A 23,060-nucleotide genomic window follows, 5' to 3' on the forward strand; every position below is an offset into this window, starting at 1 on the left:
CCTGGTGGTTGGGCACCTGCATAATTGCGTCAACAGTCAAAACTTGGCAGCCTGATGGAACTTGGATGCACGCATTTTCTTCAGCATGGTCAGCATACGAACCAGGAGAGAGGATACCCCGCTTGCCTGCCTAAGAAGCGACATGACGGTCCGTCAAGTGGGCGTTGTGCTGAGGCTGTTATGCCATCATCGTCATTGTCCTGCGAACCGCCGACGTGAGGCAGACAAAGATTCCAGACCTCCCCTCGAGACATCTATTTCGAGGCGTTTCTTGTGTCCGTGATCTTGACCATTGTCCCTTTTATTTATCAGGTTTCCACTCCCCTGTTCCCGCGACTGGTTAAAGAATTGCCTGTGACCTGTCGCTTGGACGTCGCTGGACGCGCGCTGATTTCTCCCTCCTTCGACAGTGGTCATACCGTCATTCCGCCTCGAGCAACATTTGGAACACTCGCCCGCGTCACATGCGAGTACTTGCGAACTGCTAGTCGAGTCGAGTCGAGTACTGCTGAGAAAGAGGCAGCAACCCCGACGCACTGATCACGTTGGGCTGCCCTCAGCTGCCGCCGTCCCCACCTGACATCAGAGCCGACTGGACATCGACTTGGTCAGCCCTTGCTGCGCCCAATCTCACCCTCACCATTATAGATGGGTGCATCATTCTCCAGCGCTTGCATTCCGTGTTTGACATAGATCGTTTTTGACAGCGACTTGCCCTGCGCTTCTCAGCACACACGCCGTACCAGCACAGTAGCAGCATTGCTACCGCACACAGCTACCCCGCCGCCATCCCACTCGGCAGCTGAATACCACCGCCATCATGGCAGGTCGCGGCCCTAGGATGACAGAGTTCGAGGAGCGCGACTACTACTCCGCGCCTGGGCGACGGTCCGAGGTTGACTTTGCCGAGTTTGACCGTCGAAATAGGGTCATGACCCGAAGCCCGCCGCCGCCCATGCGCGAACCCCGCACCCCAGCCTTTCTTCGCGATGAGCCTCGCCGTGCAGAGGCAGGTCCCATGGTCCTGCGACAGCGCGATGTTGAAACCTTTGATAGACATCACCGCAGCCCCAGTCCCGTCCGCGTGAGAGAGCAGAGGCTGGTGCGAAGACCGAGGAGTGTCAGTCCACCTCGGCACCATCACCACCACGACGTGGACGAGCACACGAGATCACGAACAAGATTCATCGAGAGAGAAAGAGAACGCGAAAGGTGCAGGAGTCCATCTGTGGAGAGGAAAAGGTCGCCGAGTCCGTTGCCGATCCGGTATGTTGACCGACCTCGAAGCCCTTCCCCTGAGAGGGACAGGCAGCGCATTAGGACGAGGATTGTGGACAGACAGCGCGAGTCGTCGTCGTGTTCATCTTCATCATCGTCGGAAGAAGAAAAACCCCCTCAGAGAATTAGGGGACCTACTATAGAGCGCGAGGTTATCACCCACTATCGGGACATTGATCATGGTATGTTCCCGAAGGATTGCAGTCATGTACACGGAGAACCGTATTGACTTACACTCACAGGCACCATCAAGGCTAAACCGCCCACTCCGCCTCCAGCCCCTCGTCCCCGCCATTGTGAGCGCGTCAACGAGCGCGAGACAGACATTGACATATCGCTCTCGAAGAATCGCACCGAAGTGGACATTTATCGTAGCTCTGGTGGGCGTGCTCGCTCCAGGAGCCGCGTACGCAACGACGATGCCCTTATCGTGCATTCCGACTCCCGCCGACGTGCTCACTCGGCTGCGCCGGTCTGCTCCCCGGGCCTCGACGACGAAGGCCAGGAATACATCTCCAAGATCGATGCTCGAGGCCGCATGGGCGAAGCGTGGCATGGCGCGACTCGTGACTGGGAGATTGTCGATGTGCCCCCCGGCACGGAGCGCGTACGTATGGATGGCGTCGGCGGTGGCAGCACCGAGACGCAGTGGTCTAAGTATAGTGGCGTACGCCGCACCAAGTTCATCCCAGAAAGAGATGCGATGCCAGCTCCTGCGCCTGCTCCGCGCGCCCCTTCCAGAGAGCCACGCAAATCGAGCAACAACCTGCAATTGTGGGATCGCGAGCGAGAGATTGACATTGACATTGACATTGACCGTACTGTCGAGAGGCGATACGCTGAGCCTCCGCCACCACCTGCTCCTGCCAAGGACATGTGGACTGAGATCAGTAAGGACCTGGTCGTCAAGGAGGCCATACAGCAGATGGGCTATGAGTTCGAGGAGACGCCCATGTTCTTCTACGTCATGAGCTACCTGAAATACGTAAGTCTGACACGAGTGACGTGCAAGGGTACACCAAGCTGACCAAAACTCCAGGACGATGTACTTCAATTGGTCGAGCTGACTGAAGACATTAAGCGATTCCGCAAGGACCGAGTTCGGGAGATTGCGTGGGAGCGCGATTGGAAGGATGACTGGGACAGACGGCATCGTCACCATCACCACCACCACCACCCCCCCCATCACCACCATCCTTGGGATAATGAAAGAGTGAGGGAAAGGGAAGTCTTCTATGACAACCGCAGGTCGAGGCACTTCTGAGGACGTCTCGAGGCATCATGATCTACGACATTATGACAGACTACACGTGATCGATTTGGATCCTGGATTCTATGTGTTTTGGTTTGATGAGTTATGATAGCTTTCATAGCGAACGATTCTATGAGAAAACTCAAGACGTGCGTGTCCATGGTTCAGGGGCTCACCCTGCCAACGTCGAAGGGTCGTCACTGTGGGAAAGCCACGTCATACATTCGGCTCACATTGGCCGTTGCTATTCTAGTTCGTCTTTACGAGTAAGTACTATACGATTGATGTCCGGAGTTAGAAACCGCTTGCGCGCATGCTAGATTCAACGCCCTTGATACATCATGGAAAACCTATCTCATCTATCCGTACAGTTCCACGTTTTGTTGACTCATTCGCGACATACGTGCTTGGAGCGCGTTGCTGTGGCGGATGGTGGGGTAGTGGAAATGCAATGTTTACTTTCCGTGAAATGAAGCGCCAAACAACAAGACATGCCGCTTCTGGGCAACTGCACTGTCGCCAGTGAATCATTGCATGCGTTTGGTATGGAATCAAAAGCAGTCGACACACCACGAACGCATATGGCCCCCGTTGCTCTCCAATGCGCATGCCCTGGGAGATACACATAGAAAGTTTGAGCCTATGCCTTCAACACAATGCGTCATCTGCCCTGGAAGTTGAGCAGCAGGGGAAGCGGGGCGTTAAGCGAAGATGATCCGGGCCACGAGGCTTGTGCATGATTGGGTGAGACGGAGAGAAATGGGGGAAACTTGGCTGCCTGCACACCCTCCTCCGAAAGCGGTGGTGGTGCTGCAAATAACCAGGCATTCAGTAGAGCGTTATCACGTGCATGGCATTCTCCAAGGTCAAGTATCAGCGGATGATGAATGCCCACCGTCAAGATCAGATGTCAGTGATTCCCAAAATCGACTAAAAATGCATTTCTCAGCGTATTCGGTGCTTGCTTCCCCTGTAGTTGCCTCGAGACAGCATCTATTATTGTCGCTGCAGTTCAGTGGTAACTTTAGACCTGGACCCCAGTGGGCTAGGGTGTGCTAGTCACAGTGCACAGGCAAACTTGGACCCCCAGATCCAAACTGCCCGTCTTTTCCTCTCCCCTCGTTACCCACGAACGCCTCGCTGCGACTTCATTCCATTCACAACCTGATAGACACTTTCCCTGCATTACCGGGCCATTCTTCTTCACTTCTCATCCCACCTTCGTTACAGGACCAGTGCTCTGTACCCCCACAGGTACCTTTCACGAGCCAGCAGCTGCGATTTGGGAACCCCACCTATCCAATCCAGCTTCTCCCTGACCGGTGAACCTTTTTTCCCACTTACCCAACTCTACCAGCAAGTACGTGGACGACGAGTCTCGAGGATTTCGACGACGACGCCTTGCCCGCCGCATGACGAGACGTCCCACGTAAACCGCCATCATGTCGAGCTCCGAGATCAACCAGGTGCTCGCCAACTCGCTGTCTCCGGGTATGTTGGTTCCTTCCCGCCACGCGCAGCCCCTTTGGCCCGGATGCACGACCACAGAGGCTACGACACCATCAGACTTTGCGATGGCTAACCTTTGTGCTAGACGCGAACCTGCGAAACCCTGCCGAGCAGCAGCTCACACAGGCTGCTGAGAGTAACTTTGTAGGCTCACCCACCCCCTGGATTGTCGCCGTGCCTTTGGATGTCCCATGACTGACCGCTCTCCCTCCCACAGCCCCTATATCTCGCCACTCTTGTGCAAGAGCTGGCCAACGAGAATGCCGACGCCTCCATTCGAGCCGCTGCCGGTGTTGCCTTGAAGAACGCTTTCACAACCCGCGATTTCGCGCGCCAACAAGATCTCCAAGCAAAGTGGCTACAGCAAACCGATGACGAGACGAAAAACAAGGTCAAGGAGCTCACTTTGGCGACTCTGGGTTCTAGCAACAGCCAGGTCGGCAACGCCGCTGCCCTGGTCATTTCCTCCATTGCTATCATTGAGATCGCCAAGGGCCAGTGGAACGAGCTGCTACCTGCATTGGTGAAGAACGTCAGCGAAGGCACCGAACACCAGAAGCAAGCCTCATTGACCACAATTGGCTACATTTGCGAGAGCCCCGAAAACGAGCTGCGCCTCAAACTTGTCCAGCACTCTAACGCCATCCTTACAGCGGTTGTCCAGGGTGCTCGGAAGGAGGAGACCAACAGCGAAGTCCGTTTGGCTGCCATCACTGCTCTCGGTGACTCCCTCGAGTTCGTCGGTAGCAACTTCAAACATGAAGGAGAGCGCAACTACATCATGCAGGTCATCTGCGAGGCCACTCAGGCCGACGACTCCCGCATCCAGCAGGGTGCCTACGGTTGTCTCAACAGGGTCATGAATCTCTACTACGAGACCATGCGCTTCTACATGGAGAAAGCCCTGTTCGGCCTCACCATCATGGGCATGAAGTCCGAAGACGAAGACGTTGCCAAGTTGGCGGTCGAGTTCTGGAGCACGGTCTGCGAAGAGGAGATCACCATCGAGGACGACAACCTCAACGTGGAAAGCTCGGACCAGATGCGCCCATTCTACAACTTTGCCCGTGTGGCGGCAGGAGAAGTCGTTCCCGTGCTGCTGCAGCTCCTGACCAAGCAGGATGAGGATGCTGCTGACGACGAGTACAACCTGGCGCGCGCCGCCTACCAGTGCCTGCAGCTGTACGCCGGTGCCGTTGGTGCCGCCATTATTACACCAGTCCTCACTTTCGTGGAAGCCAACCTCCGCGAGGAGGATTGGCATCAGAGAGACGCCGCAGTGTCAGCCTTTGGTGCCATTATGGAGGGCCCCGATGAGAAGGTCCTGGAGCCCATTGTAAAGCAGGCCCTTCCTGTTCTCATCAGCATGATGGACGACTCGTCTCTGCAAGTCCGGGACTCGACCGCTTACACCCTTGGCCGTGTCAGCGACTCCGTTGCTGAAGCCATTGAGCCCGAAACCCACCTCACCCCGCTCATCGAAGCCTTGTTCAAGGGTCTACTCAGCAGCCCCAAGATGGCCCCATCATGCTGCTGGTCACTTATGAATTTGGTCGAGCGCTTCGCTGGAGACTTTGGCGCCGAGTCCAACCCCTTGACCCCTCACTTCAACAACGCGGTCGCGACCCTGCTTGATGTCACTGCCCGCCAAGAGACCGAGACCTCAGTTCGCACCGCGGCGTACGAAGTTCTCAACATCTTCGTGCAGAACTCTGCTCAGGGAAGCTTGCAATCCCTTGGCTCTCTCTCCGATGTCATCATTAAGCGACTGGAAGAGACCATTCCTCTGCAAAGCCAGGTGGTCTCCGTGGAGGACCGCCTCACCCTCGAGGAGATGCAGAACAGCCTGTGCAGCGTGATGCAGGGCATCGTCACCCGCGTGGACAAGGAGATCACCCCACAAGGCGACCGTATTATGCAGATTCTTCTCCAGCTCCTCAGCACAGTCAACGGCAAGTCCAGCGTCCCGGAGGCTGTCTTTGCTACCGTCAGTTCTCTCGCCAACGCGATGGAGGAAGAGTTTGCCAAGTACATGGACCACTTCTCTCCCTTTTTGTACAACGCGCTGGGCAACCAGGAGGAGCCTGCGCTTTGCTCCATGGCCATTGGTCTGGTTAGTGACATAACCAGGTCTGTGGGCGAGCGCAGCCAGCCGTACTGCGACACTTTCATGAACCACCTGCTCAACAACCTGAGAGTAAGGCCTCTCCCAAAACAGCGGAGTAGATTGCCACTAACCGTTTGCAGAGCAACGCCTTATCTAATCAGTTCAAGCCTGCTATCCTCCAGTGCTTTGGTGACATTGCTGGTGCCATCACTGGCCACTTTGAGACGTACTTGTCTGTTGTTGGTGAGGTGCTGCAACACGCATCTACCGTCACCACTTCTCCTGAAGACCCCTACGAGCAGTACGACTATGTAGTGTCCTTGCGTGAGGGTATCATGGACGCATGGGGCGGCATCATTGGTGCCATGAAGGCTAGTGGCAAGAGTAAGTTTGACCTCCTACTATAGACGCTCGCATTGCTGACTTGACGTAGCTCCAGTGCTTCAGCCATACGTGCCTAGCATTTTCAACATGCTCAAGGTTGTTTCTGGCGACATGAACCGCAGCGAGGCTCTGATGCGCGCGGCCATGGGTGTCATTGGTGACCTGGCCGAGGCCTACCCCCAGGGCGAGTTCTCCAATGAGTTCCGGGAGGATTGGCTCACGGCCATGATCAAGCAGGTCAAGACCAACGACGGCTTCATGCCGCGCACCATCGAAACTGCCCGATGGGCCCGCGAGCAGGTCAAGCGCCAGGTCGGCGGTACGCAGGCCGTCATGTCATAAACAAACAACTTTCTGCATTGCGAGCAACGAAATCTTCCCTACGTCCTTTCCCGACCCCCCAGCAGCACATCACACCACACCACACCATTCCACGAGACAGCACGGCACGGCGCGATGAATCATCCCATGATCCCCATGGTGGCACTCCATGTGTATATAGAGCCACTCTACCAATTCCATTACACATAATTCACAATACCCCCTTTACTTTCAAGAACACCATACACACACGCAAAGCCCCCATCATTCCTCCCATTTTTCAGCCGCGATGGAATACAATATCATGTACGCCCCAGCTCCGTTTCCGAGTTGAATGGTTAATCAAAATTCATGTAGAAGGAAAGGACAAGTGGAGCACAAGGGAAAACGACGACCGGGGAGTTTTCACACATGAAGCGCGGGTGGGATCACTGCCCCCCCCCCTTTTTGTCGAATTTATACACACACCTTCAAGTGAACGGGACTCTATAAGTTCGGATACACACACACACACACACACCATGGACGGCGCAGTGGAGACGACGGAGAGAGCACGAGGCCGTGGAATTTCTGTCATGTTTTCAGGGTTTAGAACTGGGAGGCAAGGCGCATTAGAGTAGATAGGTCAAGTGACCGGTCCATTAATGCGACATCAATTGTGCCTGTTCAAGAAACCGTTCAATACGCTGCGCTCTGCTACGTGGCAAGATCCTTCCCCCTTTTCTCCCACGCAGCAGCCTCATGAGATGGAGGGGAAACATTGTCCTATTGTTGAGAATTGACCCATACCGGGAGCGGGTGCTGTGCGTCAGTCCAGTCGGTGGACGTGCCCTTGATATAGGACGCCAGCTGCTGATCAAAGCCATCTGAAACAGGCTCCAGCTGATGATATGCCGTGTGGGCATGCTGTTGCTGGTGGTGGTGCTCTGGGAGATACGGCACTTCCCCCGTGGCAGCAGCTACGGCGGAAGCCGTGGCCATGTCATAAGGAGGCACGTAATCGTGAAATTGTGACTGTGGTGCCATGACGAATGGCGGCTGCTGCTGTGGACGGGCAGAGGGGCCTTGGGTGGGCGACTGTGAAGCTAGTGCGAGCATATTGAGGCCATTCTGCTGCTGCTGCTGTGGCGACGCGGGTGGGAAGTACGGCTGCAAAACACCCGAGTCGTGCTGTAGCAGAAAGGTACTTGAAGGATAAGTGACGGGAGGTCCCGCGTTGAAGAATGACGCGTAGCCTGCTGCAGAGCTGGAGAAGGACGAGGCGACGTCTTCTTGCGGTGTCTGGAGATGGGAGGGTTGAGATACAAGAGGGGCTGTGCTCTCTGTGGTCGACATGGCAGCCTCGCTGCCCGGGACGCACGGCTCGGGTTTGATCTGCTTGGCTACGGGATGGCCTTCTGCGGCCGACGGGTCTTGAGCAGCGGCGTCGAGGGAGGCTGACCACTGTTTCGCAAACGGCCAGATGGGCTCGCACTCTTGCAAGACGGACCGCGTGAACGCGAGCATGAGGGGTGCGCGTCCGACGGAGGCGCGGTCCGAGTAGACTGCGGTATGTGATTAGCCAAACAAGAAGTCAGAAAAAGGTAGTGCTTGGGGCGTACGGTGATGGTACTTGCATATGTAGGCTACGTGCAGGCCACATAGATACACGCAGAAGCCGGCCATGTGGTAGCCAATCTTCTCGTCGGCTCGTCGGCCAGTAAATAGGGCCTCGACCTGCCCGTAGAGGTCAAACACATTGTCAAAGAGTTCGTCTACGCGCGTTTGACAGTAGACCTGCACATCCTGCGACTGCGGAGTATAGTGGTGGACCATGCTGGATGTGGTGTCAGTCAGATATGATGAGGCGAGAGGGAAAGAGGCGGGTACCTTTGAAGGAAGGATCTTCGAATGACGATATTGCAGGCGCGGACCATCATGGTCACGCCGATATAGGCCTGTCTGCGTCAGCTGTGCTATATCCCTGGGCAACCGCATTTGTAAACCTACAAGATCCAACCTCTCTGCCTTCATCTGACGGTGAATCTGGGCGTCCCATTTGTGCTGAGGTGGGAGACGTAGCTCCCAGTCCGCCAGCTGGTTTATCATCTTGGCAGTCTCGCCCTCTGAGGCCGATGCCAGGGAGTATGTTGTCGCCCTTCGCCTGACCTTGCCCCACCAATGGTAGACTTGGATCTGCGTTGCGAAGAGCGATCGGTTGGGATTATTCACGAGCGACTTGTTACAACCCGGGACTGTATCCTGAAGGGCGGCGCGGGTTTCTGGGATCTTTCCCGCCGAGAAGGACGCCTCATCGCCGGGCAGCAGTGCCGTAATGTCAATCTCGCAGAATGATTTGGGCGAATCTTGGCCGGAATGAAGACTGTCTTGACTGTGCAGCATCCACTTGTTTGTTGTTAGGACTGAGGGGGCGTGTGTTGTGTTCAGGGGGTCGGTCACGTACAAAGGTTCGTCGAGCCGATTCCTTGCGTATAACATCACCTGGCGCGGCGTCGGAATGTAGACTCAGATGCTCTTCTCGATGAAGACGTAAGCCAGTGGCCTTGTGAATGGCGAGGCCCAGATTGCGCTGGATCATGTGTTAGATGCGGAGCGGGTCAGCATGTGGCAACGTACATGGCTGTCGTTTTGTTCGCCATCGCCATGCTGGGCGATGCTCAGAAGGTAGAAGGCTTGGCAATCCTCCAGGCTGATGTGCTTATAACGCGCATCTGCCATCTTGGCCGCCTTCTCTTTGAAGAACTCCACGGCACCGTCCCCCGTACCATAGCGCTTGACCAGTGCCGGACTCAACCGTGCCGAAACGCTGAGAATGCTGAGGAGGAGGAAGAGATGCTCCGCACCTCGTTGCTTGCCGATGCTTCGCGGATACTGGTCCTTGTGGGTGAATCCGAGCTGGAAATAATGAGTTGTGAACTTGTGAACGGCCTCCACCATGTCCTCCACGGGCGGCAGCAAGTTCCAAATGTCGTCTGCACTCAGCCAAGTGTTCACAGCCTGGTCGTACTCCCAGTTGGACCGTCGTCGCTGGGCGGTGTTGCGCTTGTTGCCAGGCTTGGTTGTGCGGTCACGAGGTCGGGGATGGCGCTCGTTCCTGGCGTTACTATGCTGCCCCTTTGCGAGAAAGATGCTGTTGTTACGTAGGTCAGTGAGCGCTGCCATGTTGCTTTGGACGGGACGAGGTTCATCCACGTGGATCAAGCCTACCATTCTTTGTCATTGTGCATACAAGATGCACATGGTATCTGTCCCGGAGGGCCACACTTCATTCTTGATGCACGACACCTAAAGATGTTGCTTAGCTATCAAATCCATCACAGACGAATAGCGCGGGAGCAACTCTTACGCTTCACAAGCTCTGGGGGCTCTCTTGTGCTTTGCCTCAGGGGTAGGCAACCTTGACGAGGCGTGCTCGGCGGCTTGTGGCATGTCCAGGTCGAGGTCATGGTGAGGCAGCGTGCCGGGGTATCGCGCAAGCGGACTCGATCCGATGCTGTAGTCGTGGATATCTTGGTCGTTGCGCTGTGGAGGTTGAAAGTGTTGTTGCTGTTGATGAAGGGGGTGTGCGCTCAGGTCGAGAGCGGCCATCACATGGGGCTCCATGATTTAGACGGCACTACGTACGTGTTATCCACATCACGACCCAGGATACTGGAGTCGAGACATGGAGCTTAGCACAGCACCACCACGCACGCACGCACGCGGGCGCTGGATCTGATGATCGGAAATGCCGGTCCGACCCAGCCTGGGGCCAGCGATGCGGGTGCTAATTAGTTTAGCGGTGTGCCTGCCGGCGCAAGCCGTATGATACAGGAATGGTAGAGTCAGGTTCGGGGTTCAGAGCTTCAAACACGTCGCATAGGCGCGGAAGCGTTGGCGGATTGCACAGCGGCTTGGTAATGTGGTTTCGCAAATTCGGAGGAAGCGACGGGTAATGAGGCCGACCAAGAAGCAGGAACGGGAGATGTTCTTGGACATATATGACGACTGTGCAGATAGAAAAAGCGACGTCTGGGAAGGGCCAAGCCGTCCAATCCGAAGCTGATCAGCCACCACCACGTCTACCACCACCACGACCGCTAAGCCAACTTACCACTACCGGCCATCCACCGGGGATCTAGAATGGTAAGGCCTGTCTACAGTACCTTGACTTGTGTAAATCTTATTGATCTTGGCCTTATCTCGCGTGACTCACCCTGGCCTATACGTTGCTATGGCGGAGCGAACGTGAAATGCTGCAGCCTCGAGGGGTTCAGCAGTGAGCACTCGGCAGCTCGAGAAGGCAGGCGATGAGCGCACCTGCAAGAAGCCCACGTCATGGGTGCGGACGATTGCTGGGAGGGCGAAGACCGGGCTACATGTACATTGTATTACGTTTGGCTGTCTTTCCTACCTGGTCGTTCGTCACTGTCCCGTGCATCCTCGCGGAGCGGAGTGGTGCAGGTCCGGCGAATGCAATATCTGGTTGGTTGCCGCTGCTCAGACTGCTATTAGTAGGTGCCCAGTTTCAGCTGGCGTCTCTCGAACCGTTCTCGGTGCGGGAAGACTTGTGACCTTACATGTAGGCATATCCGGAGTAGGTAGCATAGTAACCTGACCGTAGCAGGAGGAGAGACACATGAGATGGCGGGGCTGGTGCACTGCTGGTCACGTGTGCTAGGTCGCCGACTAGGTAAGGTACCTCAAGGTACCTTAAGGTACCCACCTACCGTGTAGCTTAATTACGGAGTATTTACCGTACCTTACGTACCAGGTATGCAAGAAATTCATCAGCTCGTCAGCTCGAATCCCAGGGGCCAGGACACCTTAGATCGACAATCGATGGAATCATTTGTTGCCCACTCGCCCGAAAAAAAGCAATGGTGAGATCGTTTCCATAAGCTGGGAGCACCAGACCCCACCCAACCCTCGACCCGTCGTCGCCCCAATCAACCTGCAGCTGCTGTACGCATGTAGCTCACCCTTTCTGGCCATTTTTCTTCTGCTCGCCAGGGGTCATCGCCCTTTCGTGCAGATAGCTCATGTGGCCCCCGAGCGAATCGCATAAAGCGCGTACGACGTGTCATTTATGTTTCCTCTTCCCTCAAGGCCTGTCTGCTCTGGGCTGCTACAGTGGCCTCTTCATCAGTGAGCGGCTCACAAAGTCCGCAAGATTGTATTCACCTCGCAATCTTGAACTTAGACCAGTCTGTCTGCCCGGGCATGTAAAATGTACACCTGCCTGGAGATAATCACGACTCGCCCACACCGAGTGTCATATGTACGTATGTATGTACATACTGTACTCAGGGCCGGATCTTGCTTCTTCCGCGCAACTTGCCGAATGGAATCGATCGTGCGTCTTCGGATCCTTGTATCCAGGAGACCGTTTCATCTCATTCCATCAATCTAATGCAGCAAGCTCCTCAAGCCGCCCGACCACGTACCAAACGCCAGATCTGGTCCTTTGTCCCTCCCACTTGGTCGCCAAGCCAGGTCACCGCCTCAAACGCCGACCTAGGGGAGCGAGGATGCCCCCAGTGACAAGTGCCCATCACTGCTCGATGCGGCAGATCGAAGCTGCATGTGATGAAGCACACGGGCATCGTGGGATTCGCGGATTCATGGATTCGTGGCATCCCGCGGGGAAGCCGCCCCTGGCCGTGTCTTGAAACTTGGCTCTTCCAGAAAAGCGCCCTGCGAGAGATCTGGCCAGATCTCAGGGTCTAGGATCCAGGATCCAGCCCAGCTCCCAGCCCAGTTCCCAGCCTCGTGTGCCATTTTTCATCCAAGATCGCCGGACGGCAGGCGGCCCATCTGTCCGATCGGCTAGATCGTCGCCTTCTTCTAGCCAACCCGTCAAAGGTCAACTCTGGGCAGTGGCAAGGCGGATTGATGTGGCCGCTCCAACATGCCTCTGCACCGGGATGACCTCGTTTTGCGGACCGTTGAAAAGCGCGTTAGGTAGACAGATCACTCATGAGCGTAAATCTTGAACGGTGTGAACAGGGGCTCACTGAAAACAACACCAGCCGGTGGCACCATCCTGTAACCAATATGAGCCTGCTTCCTCTTCACGACGTATAGTATTGACTATCACATAACAGAATACTTGTAGGAGGTACGCCGTAGTATCCAAAATCCAGCGTTTTACTGTTCAGCCCATAGGCCCAAGCTGCACGCATCAATCACGCCAACCCACGCTTCGTGTCCTTCGCAATGAGACCCGTCAAACTCTTCTCAGGCTTGGGATAAGCCGGCCGGGCGCTGAGGGCATCGACAACATCGCGCACCTCCAACCAGTGCGCGATCTTTGGCCTGCGGTTCGGCCAATCGGTGCCCGTCTCCTCCAGTTGCTTGACAGAACTGAACACAATCTCCGATCCCTGGATGCCAATGACCGTGGTACTAGACGGGTCTGTCTTGACGCGGTTGTGTGCGTTGCGTCCGAAATTCTCCAGGTGCTGGATGCATTTGATGGCAAGACGCACAGCGCGACACCTGTCCATGCCGGAAGGATTGTTGCCTTGTACGACATGCCCTGGCACCGACTACATAATCATATCAGTCTCTGACGCGCACAGGAAGTTCACTCTACTGCACTCACCTCTCTGCTCTCGAAGCGATCGTGGGCTTCTTCACGGATGATGCTCGCAATGAGCTTTGCATCGTACACCTTGCTAGCCTTTTCGTTGACGAGAATGAGGCGACCTGCACGTGACTGGCCCCTATCGGCATTGAACACTTCCTTTAGGTGGTGGACATCGGCGTGCAACATGCTCAGGCTTATACCCTCCTCAGGGATATACACTGCCGAGGCTCCCACGGACAATCCGGCCAAAACAGTTGTGTATCCGCATCGTCCACCCTGACATTCGATGACAAAGACGCGGCGGCGAGTGGCGGAGGCAGACTGCTTGATCTTGTCACAGTAGCCCACCAGCTCGTTCAGGCAAGTATCTGAGCCAAGTGAGTATCTAGCTTTGAGTCAGCTTCATCGTCAACCATCAAACAACCAATCTGGAAAACGTACTCGCTTCCGGGGACATTCACCGAGATCGTAGCGGGTAGCAGCGTCATCGGAATGCACAAGGAAGGGAACTGATCTCGAGCTCGACGCAGCTGCGCCACGGCGTGGAAGGCCTCGAAGCCTCCGATAAGGAAGAGAGCATCGAACTGATACTTCTCAATCAGGTTGGCAATCAACTCCATGCCGGATTCCTCGGGCAGCTCCCGGTTGGTTCCTATCTCCGAGCCTCCTTTGCTAGCCCAGCTATCGACTTCAAGCCAGTTGAAAGGACGTACCGCGCCCAGTGGTTTATCGCCATGGTGGCGAGCGAATCCAGCGAATCCGTTGTGGATGGCCACAGGCTCGTGCCCACGCGAAATGCAATAGGCCACAGCGGCTCGAACAGCGGCGTTCATGCCACCGGCGGGGGCTCCAACATTGATCATTCCAATGCGCATCCTCTGGGAACGATCAGTTCATGGAAAGCAATACACTGTGTTGGGTATGTGGCTGTACCTTATCCGTTGGCAGTTTGTCGTCATCTACTGTGACGTTTGTGGTTATATGGTACGATTTGAGCGAATCGGCAAACTCTCTGTCGCGCAGTTGCAGGGCACGCGTAAAGTCTTTTGACTCCACGGCCTTTGCCAGTTCCTGTGTCTCTTTCACGGCGCGCATAAGGGGCTTGCGGACAATCTTGTTCTCCTCGAGGGCGATGAAGCACGTTTCGGTGTCGGGCGTCGCTTCAAGCACGGCCTTGACAGCCTCCACGCCTTGCAGCGTGGCCAGCATCCGATCCATGTGTACTGGGCTGCCACCACGCTGGACATGGCCTGAAACAGCTTGTAAGCACATTGCGCGGTCCTCGTAGCGCATCTTCATGGCTTACCTAGTGTGGTAATGCGTGTGTCCAGTGCGAGACCGTTCTCGCTGGTGTCTGAGAGAAGGTCCTTGATTTCGGTGGGTGTGATCTTCTGGCCCTCCTTGTCGCGCGCGCCTTCGGCCACAATGACAATGGTCTTGCGCTTGCCCATTTCACGATGCTACGCAGCGGTTAGTGGTGGTTCATTAGAGCCACTCAAGCTGGACTTGCCTTGCGCACTACAAGAGACATCTTCTCTTTCCAGTCATGCTCTTCAGGTCTCTCTGGAATGAGAACGAAATCGGCGCCCGTGGCCGTCCCGGCATTGACCGCCAACCAGCCGGATGCCCTTCCCATGACTACCAATGGTTAGTCTTTCGAAGTCTTCACTCGATCCTGGCACACGTACCTTCAACAACAAAGGCTCTCGAGTGCGACGACGCCGTGGCCTCAATGTAGTCAACCATCTCGCAAATGCGCGCCAGGGCCGAGTAGCATCCGATTGTAGCGTCCGTGCCAGACAAATCATTGTCAATCGACCCGACGAGCCCGACAATGTTCAGGTGACGGTAAGGCGTGACTTGGTCTTCCGTGAAATCGCCATTAGCCACCAGCTCATCTATCAGCGATGGCCACTCCTGACGAAACTTATCAGCGCCGGTCAGGGAGCCATCACCACCGCAAATGATCAGGGCATCAATGCCGTTGGCGACCATGTTCTTCGCGCCTAGCAGCCGTCCTGGACGCTCATAGAAGGCCTTGCAACGCGCCGTACCAATGAGGGTGCCACCTTCCGACAGCCATCCACGCACATCTTCCCAGTGCATCTGCCGGATAAGGTCTCCACCCCGTACGAGACCTTCATAGCCTTCGTAGACACAGTAGGCGTCGCAGCCCATGTTTATCGCAGTGCGCACAACTGCTCTGACGGCGGCGTTCATGCCTGGGGAGTCACCTCCCGAGGTCATGACGGCCACCTTCTTCTTGGGTGCCATGTCGAATTTGGCGCGCCTCGTGTGTGGTTCCGAGCGAGCGTGGGGTTGATCGAGGGAGGGGTCCGATAGCTCGGATCAAATCCAGGAATTCTTGATGCAAGAAAGGAATGTTTGGATTCGAGAATTATTGGAATTTATTAGATACGAAGCAGATAGGTGTAAGTATTATATTGCTCGGACGCGGTCGTTGGTGGCTCGAGGGATTTAACAGGTCGAATGGGCTGAGGAGACTTGAAAGTGCGTCGGTTTGTCCCACCTTCGAAGACGGGCCGAGCTGCCAGATCAACCAGCCACCTGTGGATAAGCCACGTAGTTGGATGAGGAATACAATATGTCTAAGCAAGTGCAATAAATACTCGTCCAGCGCGAGAATTAAGGTTTGGCGTTAGGAATGCCCAGGGTTAGAGACCACAGATGCGACAGAACGAAGCTTGTTTGGTGGGTTGTCGAGAGTGTCAGGAGGGGAGCTCCTTATCGCTTATCGACTCGCGCGGGGCATCGTACGACGCAGACTTTGGGCGCAACCCAAGGAGACTGTCTGTTTTGGTCGTTTTGCAAGGTAAATTACTTCTCGTGGGGGCGAAACATTATTGCCGACCTTCGACCTCGGGCTTCGAGCGCAATGCTCTGGTGCTGGCCGCGTTGCCTACCTGGTAAGGCACGTAGCGTGTGTATAATTTGGGCGGGCTACCCTGAAATGGTACGTCATTGCGACAGGTCACGATCCGAGCTCAAAGAAGTCACGTTCACAATGGATGCGAAAGAGCTACTCCATTAATAATATATATCTGTCTTGTGGTATCCTCTGTGTCACCTTTCGCCCCTCGGCCATGCAATGGGCGGCACAATCAATTGTGACCTGAACAATCAATCGCTCCCATGAATGGTGACTATTGCCAGCTTGCTGCGCTAATCCTATTCCGGCCAAGACTGGGGACCCTTGCGGCCGCCGTAGCACTTCCGTTCACGCAGCCTCGCCGTTAACGCGACAAGGCTCCGTCCATATTTCCATCAACGACTCTACGCCAGCTTTGTCTCGACCACGCCAGCGACCGCTCAACATCACATATGATACCTATTTTCTTGAATCACCACTGATGGCCGGCGACGCCACGCCTCTATCTTTGCGCCCATTTCCTGTGGCTGACAAGAAGCCCAAGACCATCTCCGACTTCATCGGCCGTATCAACACGCAGTCGGGTGGATTCCGCGATGTCACAGAAGTAAAGCTCCGTAACGAGATAGCACGGCAAGCCCAAGCTGGCCCTCCGAACGACGATGCCGACATGTCTGATGGGGATGAGGAGGAAGAGGAAGAGGACGCCGATGAAGAAGAGATTGATCCTTTGCAAGCACGGGAGCAGGTGCTGAGAGAAATCGAGTTCGTTCCGGATTTGCTTTCGTGACAATGCGACATGGCTGACCGTTTTGAAGCATAGCAGCCTATCATGCCGACGCGACCCTCAACACCGTGTCTCTCCTCCTATCCAAGCAGAACCCGACGACCGCTAGTCTGACGCTCAACAAGCAGCTCCGCGAGACCGTCGGCATTGGCACACTAGGCGCAGATCGACTCGAGCGGCCCAAGGATGACCTTACCAAGGCTGAGGATCAGCGTCGGATTGCTGTTGGGTGGACTCTCATGGACATCGACAACACGAGGAACTCGGCAGAGGCGGCGTGCGCATTTCTGCAGAAAGAGGTTGATGCCGAGAACAAATATTGGGAAGATGTCGCCGGCGTGCAAGGTAGCGGCTGGTCAATATGCAGAATGCCTCAAGAGAGGACCACTCTTGGGGTGCGGTTTGGGTTCTCAGAGTGTACGTGCGCGCCTTGTCTCGAGTTATAGTGGTGCGGTACTGACTTTCGCAGCTGCCGCCGAATTCAAAGCCAACGGTCTCGCGCCTCTGCGAAGAAATAACGATGGGTCGGTGCAGCTAGATCTTGGACGCCTAGGTGGTGTCTCTGAACGACTTCTCGTCACATACGAACGTGACGGCAACGTCATGGGGCGTTCGACAATTGGTTCGCAGCCCTCTGCAGATGCGCCTCTAGAGGACCGTGTCCTCGAGGCACGCAACACACTACTTGCTCAGGAGCTTTGGTTCGAGCTTAGCCGGGAGGCGCGCACCTTGACGGCCTTGGGCGTTCAGCTTCAAGGGTCGACGATTACCTTCAACATGGGCCGCAAATCAAGAATCATCCTAGAGCTTGTGTCGCTCGACTCAGCTCCGTCGCCGGACTCGTCGCTGCCGGAAAATGAGACCGCAGAGGGCCTGTCACTGGCCCTGCATATACTTCTGAGCTACACGCACCGGAACAACGAACAGATGCGTACTAGACCACTACCGCCGCAAGTGACACGCTCCAGGGGCCAACAGCCATATGCCCTCTTGCGACCCCTCATCGGGCGGACGACATACCTACACAACCTATCCGCATCAACCAAGCGCATAGGTGCCCTGGCCCAGACGCTCCAAGCCGCAGGCCTCCCCTCAACCTTCACTGTCGTGACAACTACACCCGCCGTGCCAGATACATCACCTGCGACTCACGCGCCCAACACCTCCGCAGCGCATACACTCGTGCGAAACGAGTTTCAGCCGCCCGAATTGACAATAACGCTGTCGTTTTTCGATGACGTGACAATCACGGTTCGCGGGCGTACGTTCCTGCACCCCTTTATATCAACCTACTATTTCGTGGCTGTACCGCCGTCATCTCCACTGGCGACGTCCTGCCCCCCTCACAAAGATGGATACATAGATATTCCGTCTCTGATGGCCTATCTCCGCATCGCCTGCGTCAAGGCCCTCACGCACAACATATTTTCGCGCTATGGAGAGAAGCATTGGATCCTGGGTGCGACGGGGGCGGCCATTCAAAATCAAGAGGGGACATTCGAACTGCGATTCGATATCAAGAGAGAGCAAGGCGAACCGGCGATTTCTCTTGTCCATGTGACTCACAGAGGACAACCAGAACTAAAAGAGTATGTCTGGAAAGACAATGAGCAGGAATCGGTGGAGGGCACTCTGCCACAAAAGGTTGGCCAAATTGTTGACGAGGGGAAAAGATAGAAAGTCTATAGATGAGATATCCGACATACCAACGAATCCGCGTCTTTTATGATCTGAATCTGTCCATCCAATCTAAGCAATGTACCTACTTTGGCCATCAATATCCCATCAGGGTACTCTCTCCCGTGCCACGGTAGTAATTCATCTCCTCAAACGCCTTGCAAACAATCATAATCACATCGTAAGCAAACACGACGCTCTCCACATGTCGTGCAAGCGCATTGCTGCTCCTCATGCTCAATTTCTTGAACCCGTAAACAGGTACTTGAGTTCTGCGTGCGATAGTCTACCAATCTTCTTGCTCTCGTCCTCGTCTAGGGCGGCCTCGACGACTTCTTTTTTCTTCGTCTGCAGTTCGACAATACGGTCCTCCACTGTCTCTTGCGTGAGGATACGGTACACCTTGACTTCCTTTTTCTGGCCAATTCGATACGCACGATCGACAGCCTGCATTTCAATGTATGGGTTCCAGAAAGGATCCATGATGATCACACGTGATGCAGCAGTCAAGTTGAGGCCAGCATTGCCAGCTCGAAGGGAGACGAGGATGATTTTGATGTCCGATTTCCGCTCAAAGTTGAGTGCTGACTCGTTGCGCTGCCCAGAGGACATGCCGCCGTCGTATCGTACCAGCTTGCCGGGAAGTTCCTCGCGCCCAATGGCGACTTCGAGGAGGTCGAGAAGGCGTGTCCATTGGGAGAAAATGATCGTTTTCACGCCGTCCGTGTCCTCAAAGCTGCGCAGCAGCTTCATGCATTCGGTAACCTTAGCTGATGGCAACCAGGTCTTGCGCAAGTAGGCCATGTATTTCTTGTACAAGTGCTGGTTCTTCCGACCGTCTTTTCGTAGTTGTGCGAGCATCGTGGGCTTCACGTCAGTGGTATCATCCTCTTCAGCCTTTGCCTTGCCCTTATCCTTGGACGGCTTCTTCTTCCTGCGATAGCGCTTTTTGGGTTGCTCGTCCGCCTTAGCTTTGCCTTCGTCGTCTTCGTCACTGCTCGAGAAACTGTCATCGACAATGAAGTCCTTCAAGTTGCCCTTGCCGTCAACCTCATCTTCGGCTCCAATGTCAGTGTCAGTGTCAGTTTCCCATTCGGTCTCCGACTTGTCGTCCTTTACGCCAGATGCTTCGGCCTTTGTGGGGTCAGGCATATGGACTTCCTTGAAGGTCTCAAAGTTGAAACACATCTTTGGGTTGAAGTGCGTGCGGCACTCCGGACATTTGCAGAATGCGCCATTGCCCTCATCTCCTCCCGATCCATCGGTCAGCGCCTTGTCAATCAGCTGCGCCAGGCATTCCGAACAGCTGTCATGCCCGCAGGGCACGAAGAAGGATGGGTTCGGAACAGCGTCGTAGCAAATAGGGCATTCAAATGCCTCTGTCGCCTTGATACGTTCAACGGTGCCAGGGTCAAGCTCTCTCAGAGCTTTGTCTGAGGCTGCCACCGTGGAGCCTGGCGACGACCCCGACTCGTCCAGGTCGATGTTCAAATGGGGATGGCAGCACGCTTGTCTGAGCCGAAGCAGCAATACCAGGATGTTAGAGTAATTTTTACCGACCGTGCCCTCGCGGAGGTACTTGTTGAAGATGACCTGCGACTTGGTTTCCAGTGTCTTATAGTATGATGTCTCGTCCTCTGAAAATTTAACATGGATCTCGTCCTCTGTCTTAGGCGGGAGTTGCAAGATGGGCTTTCCATCGAGCAGAGAGTCCTTCTTGCGCCTGAGCATGATAGCCTTCAGTAGGATGCGAAGCTGCTTCATCGCATGCGCTTGTGGTGCTCCATTGAGTCCGAAAAGCCGGCCAAAGGTCTCTTTAAATTCCTCGTATTCACAGTAAGGTTTGATTCGCAGGAATTGTATGAGGGAATAGAGCTCCCGAACTCCGTTCATCATGGGGGTGCCCGTCAGGCACCAGCGATACTCTGATTGCAGCTCGTGGGCGGCCTTGGCCGCCCATGTCTTCACGTTCTTGATGGATTGCGCCTCATCCAGCATGATGCGATAGAACTTTGTTTTTGGATGTAGTAGAGGGAATTTGAGGTCGTTGGTACGATCCTCCCAGTCGATGGTGCGCTTCTCGTCCTTCATCTTGGCCATGCGGCTCATTTCGGAGCCGAGAGTGCCATATGTAGTCAATACAACGTCGTACTTCATTAATTCTTGTCGACTTGCTTTCTTGCTACTATGATGTATGAAGGTCGACATGCGATGTGAAGAACGGATCTTTGATTTGACTTCGGCCTCCCACTGTCGCGTGAGTGCGACCGGGCCAACGACCAAGTTCGTTTTCGGGCGGCCATCCGCTTTTCTTTCGAGCATGAGCGAGATCATTGAGATGGTTTTTCCAAGTCCCATGTCATCGGCTAGGATACCTCCTTTGTTGGTGCCCTCTTCCATTTGCTTCAACCACGTCAAGGAAACCTCTTGATGAGGGTAGAGTGTCCCATCAAGACCCGCTGGGGTCCTGCCACGGTTGCCTTCAGGTATGTCCAAATCGGGCCGAATGTTTTTGAAGAGGTCCTCCAGTTCTTTCTCAGAGACTCGAGAATCTTGCATCATGTTGGCAAGTCTGCTGTGCCGTTCGCTCAAGGGGTTCCCCATCGGATCGAGCATATTGACATAGTCGAAGTCAGCTGTCCTGTTGATGATACCTTGGAGACCATTACCAACTTGGCGCATGCCATCTCCTAGCACTCCTCTGGCAACTTCCATAAATCCCGGGGTCCCTGGTCGTGTTGGATGATACAGAGGCTGAATGGGTTGTGAGGGAACGGGGGCGCCGTTGATCAGTAACACCCCCGGAGGTCCACCTTCATTTTGCGCGGGGCCGTGGTTGAATGGAGGATATTCGACATCATCCAAAAACGACCACGGGTCATTGTTATTCTCCGCTGTGGGTGTTCGAGGAGGGGCGGGGGCACCATTGCCTTGCACTGGCCATTGTCCGGGCATAGCTTGGCCTACATAATGAGGGTGAGCCGGAGCAGCAGGACGGAAGGTATGTATCGGGACACTTGGTGTGGCAGATAAACGAGCTTCTTGCAGTCCGTTTCGGTGGGCATCCCTCCACCTCCTATGGTGATCTGAACGAGCCCTTTGATACGCACTTTCTCCGTCATCCTCGTCATCAAGCCCAGTAAGATCGATGAAATCGAAATCGTCCGTAGGCCCTACTTCGTTGCGATGACTCAAGGCAGGAGGTGCAGGGCCGCGGGCTGGCGCTGGCGCTGGCGTCGGTGTCGACCTTCGCGACTTTGGGTGAGGTTCAGCGTTGGTGATCGTCGAGCTGCGCTCGCGCTTCCTGCTCGGGAGATTCTCCGAGCGTGGCTGTGTCTGCGGCATAGCGCTTGGAGGTGTACGAGGGCGAGGCGCCCAGGTCTCCTGGAGAGTCTGCTGGCTAAGTAGACTTTCTGATAGGACGTGACTCGTCAGCAATGATCATGAAAAGATTGAAAAGCGCCGCTCTACTTCATGAGGAATAAGCAACCAGTAGGCCAAAAGAATGGGCAGTTTTTTCATCCAGCTCCGGCGCTCTCAGGCTGTACTTTATCCCACAGCGCTGAGATGCAGCTGGGCTTTGCGATGAGGCGAAGTAGCATCGGAAACAATGCGCAGGAACCAGCAATTCTCAAGCCTCGTGCAAGAGGCCCATGATAGTACGTGAATGCAGCCAGCACAGACTGGCGACAAAGAACCGAATGAGGATGTATGTCTCAAATATTTGCACTCACCGTTTGAAGGTCCAGGCGTCGCGGCTCTTGGAGGGCTCGGTCTCGCTTGAACTGAAGTCAGTGCCATCCTGGCATAAGGTAGCAACAATGACGACTTACAGTTGGGAAACGAAAAGTCCGCTTCGTCATCATTGTCCTCGACGGCTAGCTCGCCTCGCTCTGCCTTTGCGATCAATCTGTCAAATCGGGCAATGTCCGCTCTCTGTGCAGCGCGCTCCTCTTCAGCACCGGGGTAGTCAGTGTCGATTAGGGACTCTAGCATCACTGTCGCCAGCTCTCGCTCGTCCCGAAGCTGTTGAATTTCGGTCTCTTCCATCGTGAGTGGACACTGCGAAGCAACATGTGTAGGGCGGTTTTGTGTTGAGAGAAAGAAATGTGACTTGGTGGTCAATCAACAGCGATTGCAGTAATATTGAAAACTTGAAAGAACAAATAGGATCAAGGTGAGGGCTCACGGTAAATGGTCGGGCGCAAGTCAGAGGAAGGTGACACAGTAAAGGAAAATACCTGTACCGATGGCAGTTGATAGTTGTTGAGGACTGCAACTGGG

At 55.0% G+C, this 23,060-nt stretch overlaps 5 protein-coding genes across 5 annotated transcripts; 3 read left to right on the forward strand and 2 right to left on the reverse strand.

The window, feature by feature from the left end:
• Window positions 1–820: 820 nt before the first annotated feature.
• On the forward strand, window positions 821–2,592 carry J7T54_003572 (uncharacterized protein; the record flags this gene model as incomplete). Its single annotated transcript, XM_051505070.1, has 6 exons — window positions 821–1,120; window positions 1,219–1,266; window positions 1,424–1,460; window positions 1,521–2,263; window positions 2,318–2,377; window positions 2,527–2,592. 6 exons carry the CDS (start codon window positions 821–823, stop codon window positions 2,590–2,592), a joined length of 1,254 nt encoding a protein of 417 aa, XP_051363417.1.
• A 1,380-nt stretch (window positions 2,593–3,972) lies between these two features.
• Window positions 3,973–6,872, forward strand: J7T54_003573 (putative kap95 protein; the record flags this gene model as incomplete). The annotated part of the gene is made up of 5 exons (XM_051505072.1): window positions 3,973–4,021; window positions 4,125–4,183; window positions 4,257–6,236; window positions 6,287–6,530; window positions 6,586–6,872. The coding sequence occupies 5 exons, from the start codon at window positions 3,973–3,975 to the stop codon at window positions 6,870–6,872; spliced, it is 2,619 nt and encodes an 872-aa protein (XP_051363418.1).
• Window positions 6,873–7,616: 744 nt separating this feature from the next.
• J7T54_003574 (putative transcriptional regulatory protein -like protein) lies at window positions 7,617–10,454 on the reverse strand (the record flags this gene model as incomplete). The annotated part of the gene is made up of 7 exons (XM_051505073.1): window positions 7,617–8,395; window positions 8,453–8,667; window positions 8,721–8,788; window positions 8,841–9,236; window positions 9,295–9,420; window positions 9,468–9,981; window positions 10,198–10,454. The coding sequence occupies 7 exons, from the start codon at window positions 10,452–10,454 to the stop codon at window positions 7,617–7,619; spliced, it is 2,355 nt and encodes a 784-aa protein (XP_051363419.1).
• A 2,564-nt stretch (window positions 10,455–13,018) lies between these two features.
• J7T54_003575 (6-phosphofructokinase) lies at window positions 13,019–15,696 on the reverse strand (the record flags this gene model as incomplete). Its single annotated transcript, XM_051505074.1, has 7 exons — window positions 13,019–13,381; window positions 13,438–13,807; window positions 13,864–14,300; window positions 14,356–14,672; window positions 14,729–14,882; window positions 14,942–15,060; window positions 15,111–15,696. The coding sequence occupies 7 exons, from the start codon at window positions 15,694–15,696 to the stop codon at window positions 13,019–13,021; spliced, it is 2,346 nt and encodes a 781-aa protein (XP_051363420.1).
• Window positions 15,697–16,793: 1,097 nt separating this feature from the next.
• Window positions 16,794–18,776, forward strand: J7T54_003576 (Mediator of RNA polymerase II transcription subunit-like protein; the record flags this gene model as incomplete). Its single annotated transcript, XM_051505075.1, has 4 exons — window positions 16,794–17,077; window positions 17,131–17,516; window positions 17,569–18,360; window positions 18,463–18,776. The coding sequence occupies 4 exons, from the start codon at window positions 16,794–16,796 to the stop codon at window positions 18,774–18,776; spliced, it is 1,776 nt and encodes a 591-aa protein (XP_051363421.1).
• Between the last annotated feature and the right edge of the window lie 4,284 nt (window positions 18,777–23,060).

This window comes from Emericellopsis cladophorae, assembly GCF_022114955.1.
Source record: "Emericellopsis cladophorae strain MUM 19.33 chromosome Unknown NODE_12_length_473309_cov_116_543296, whole genome shotgun sequence".
In the NCBI taxonomy this organism is placed as follows: domain Eukaryota; kingdom Fungi; phylum Ascomycota; class Sordariomycetes; order Hypocreales; family Bionectriaceae; genus Emericellopsis; species Emericellopsis cladophorae.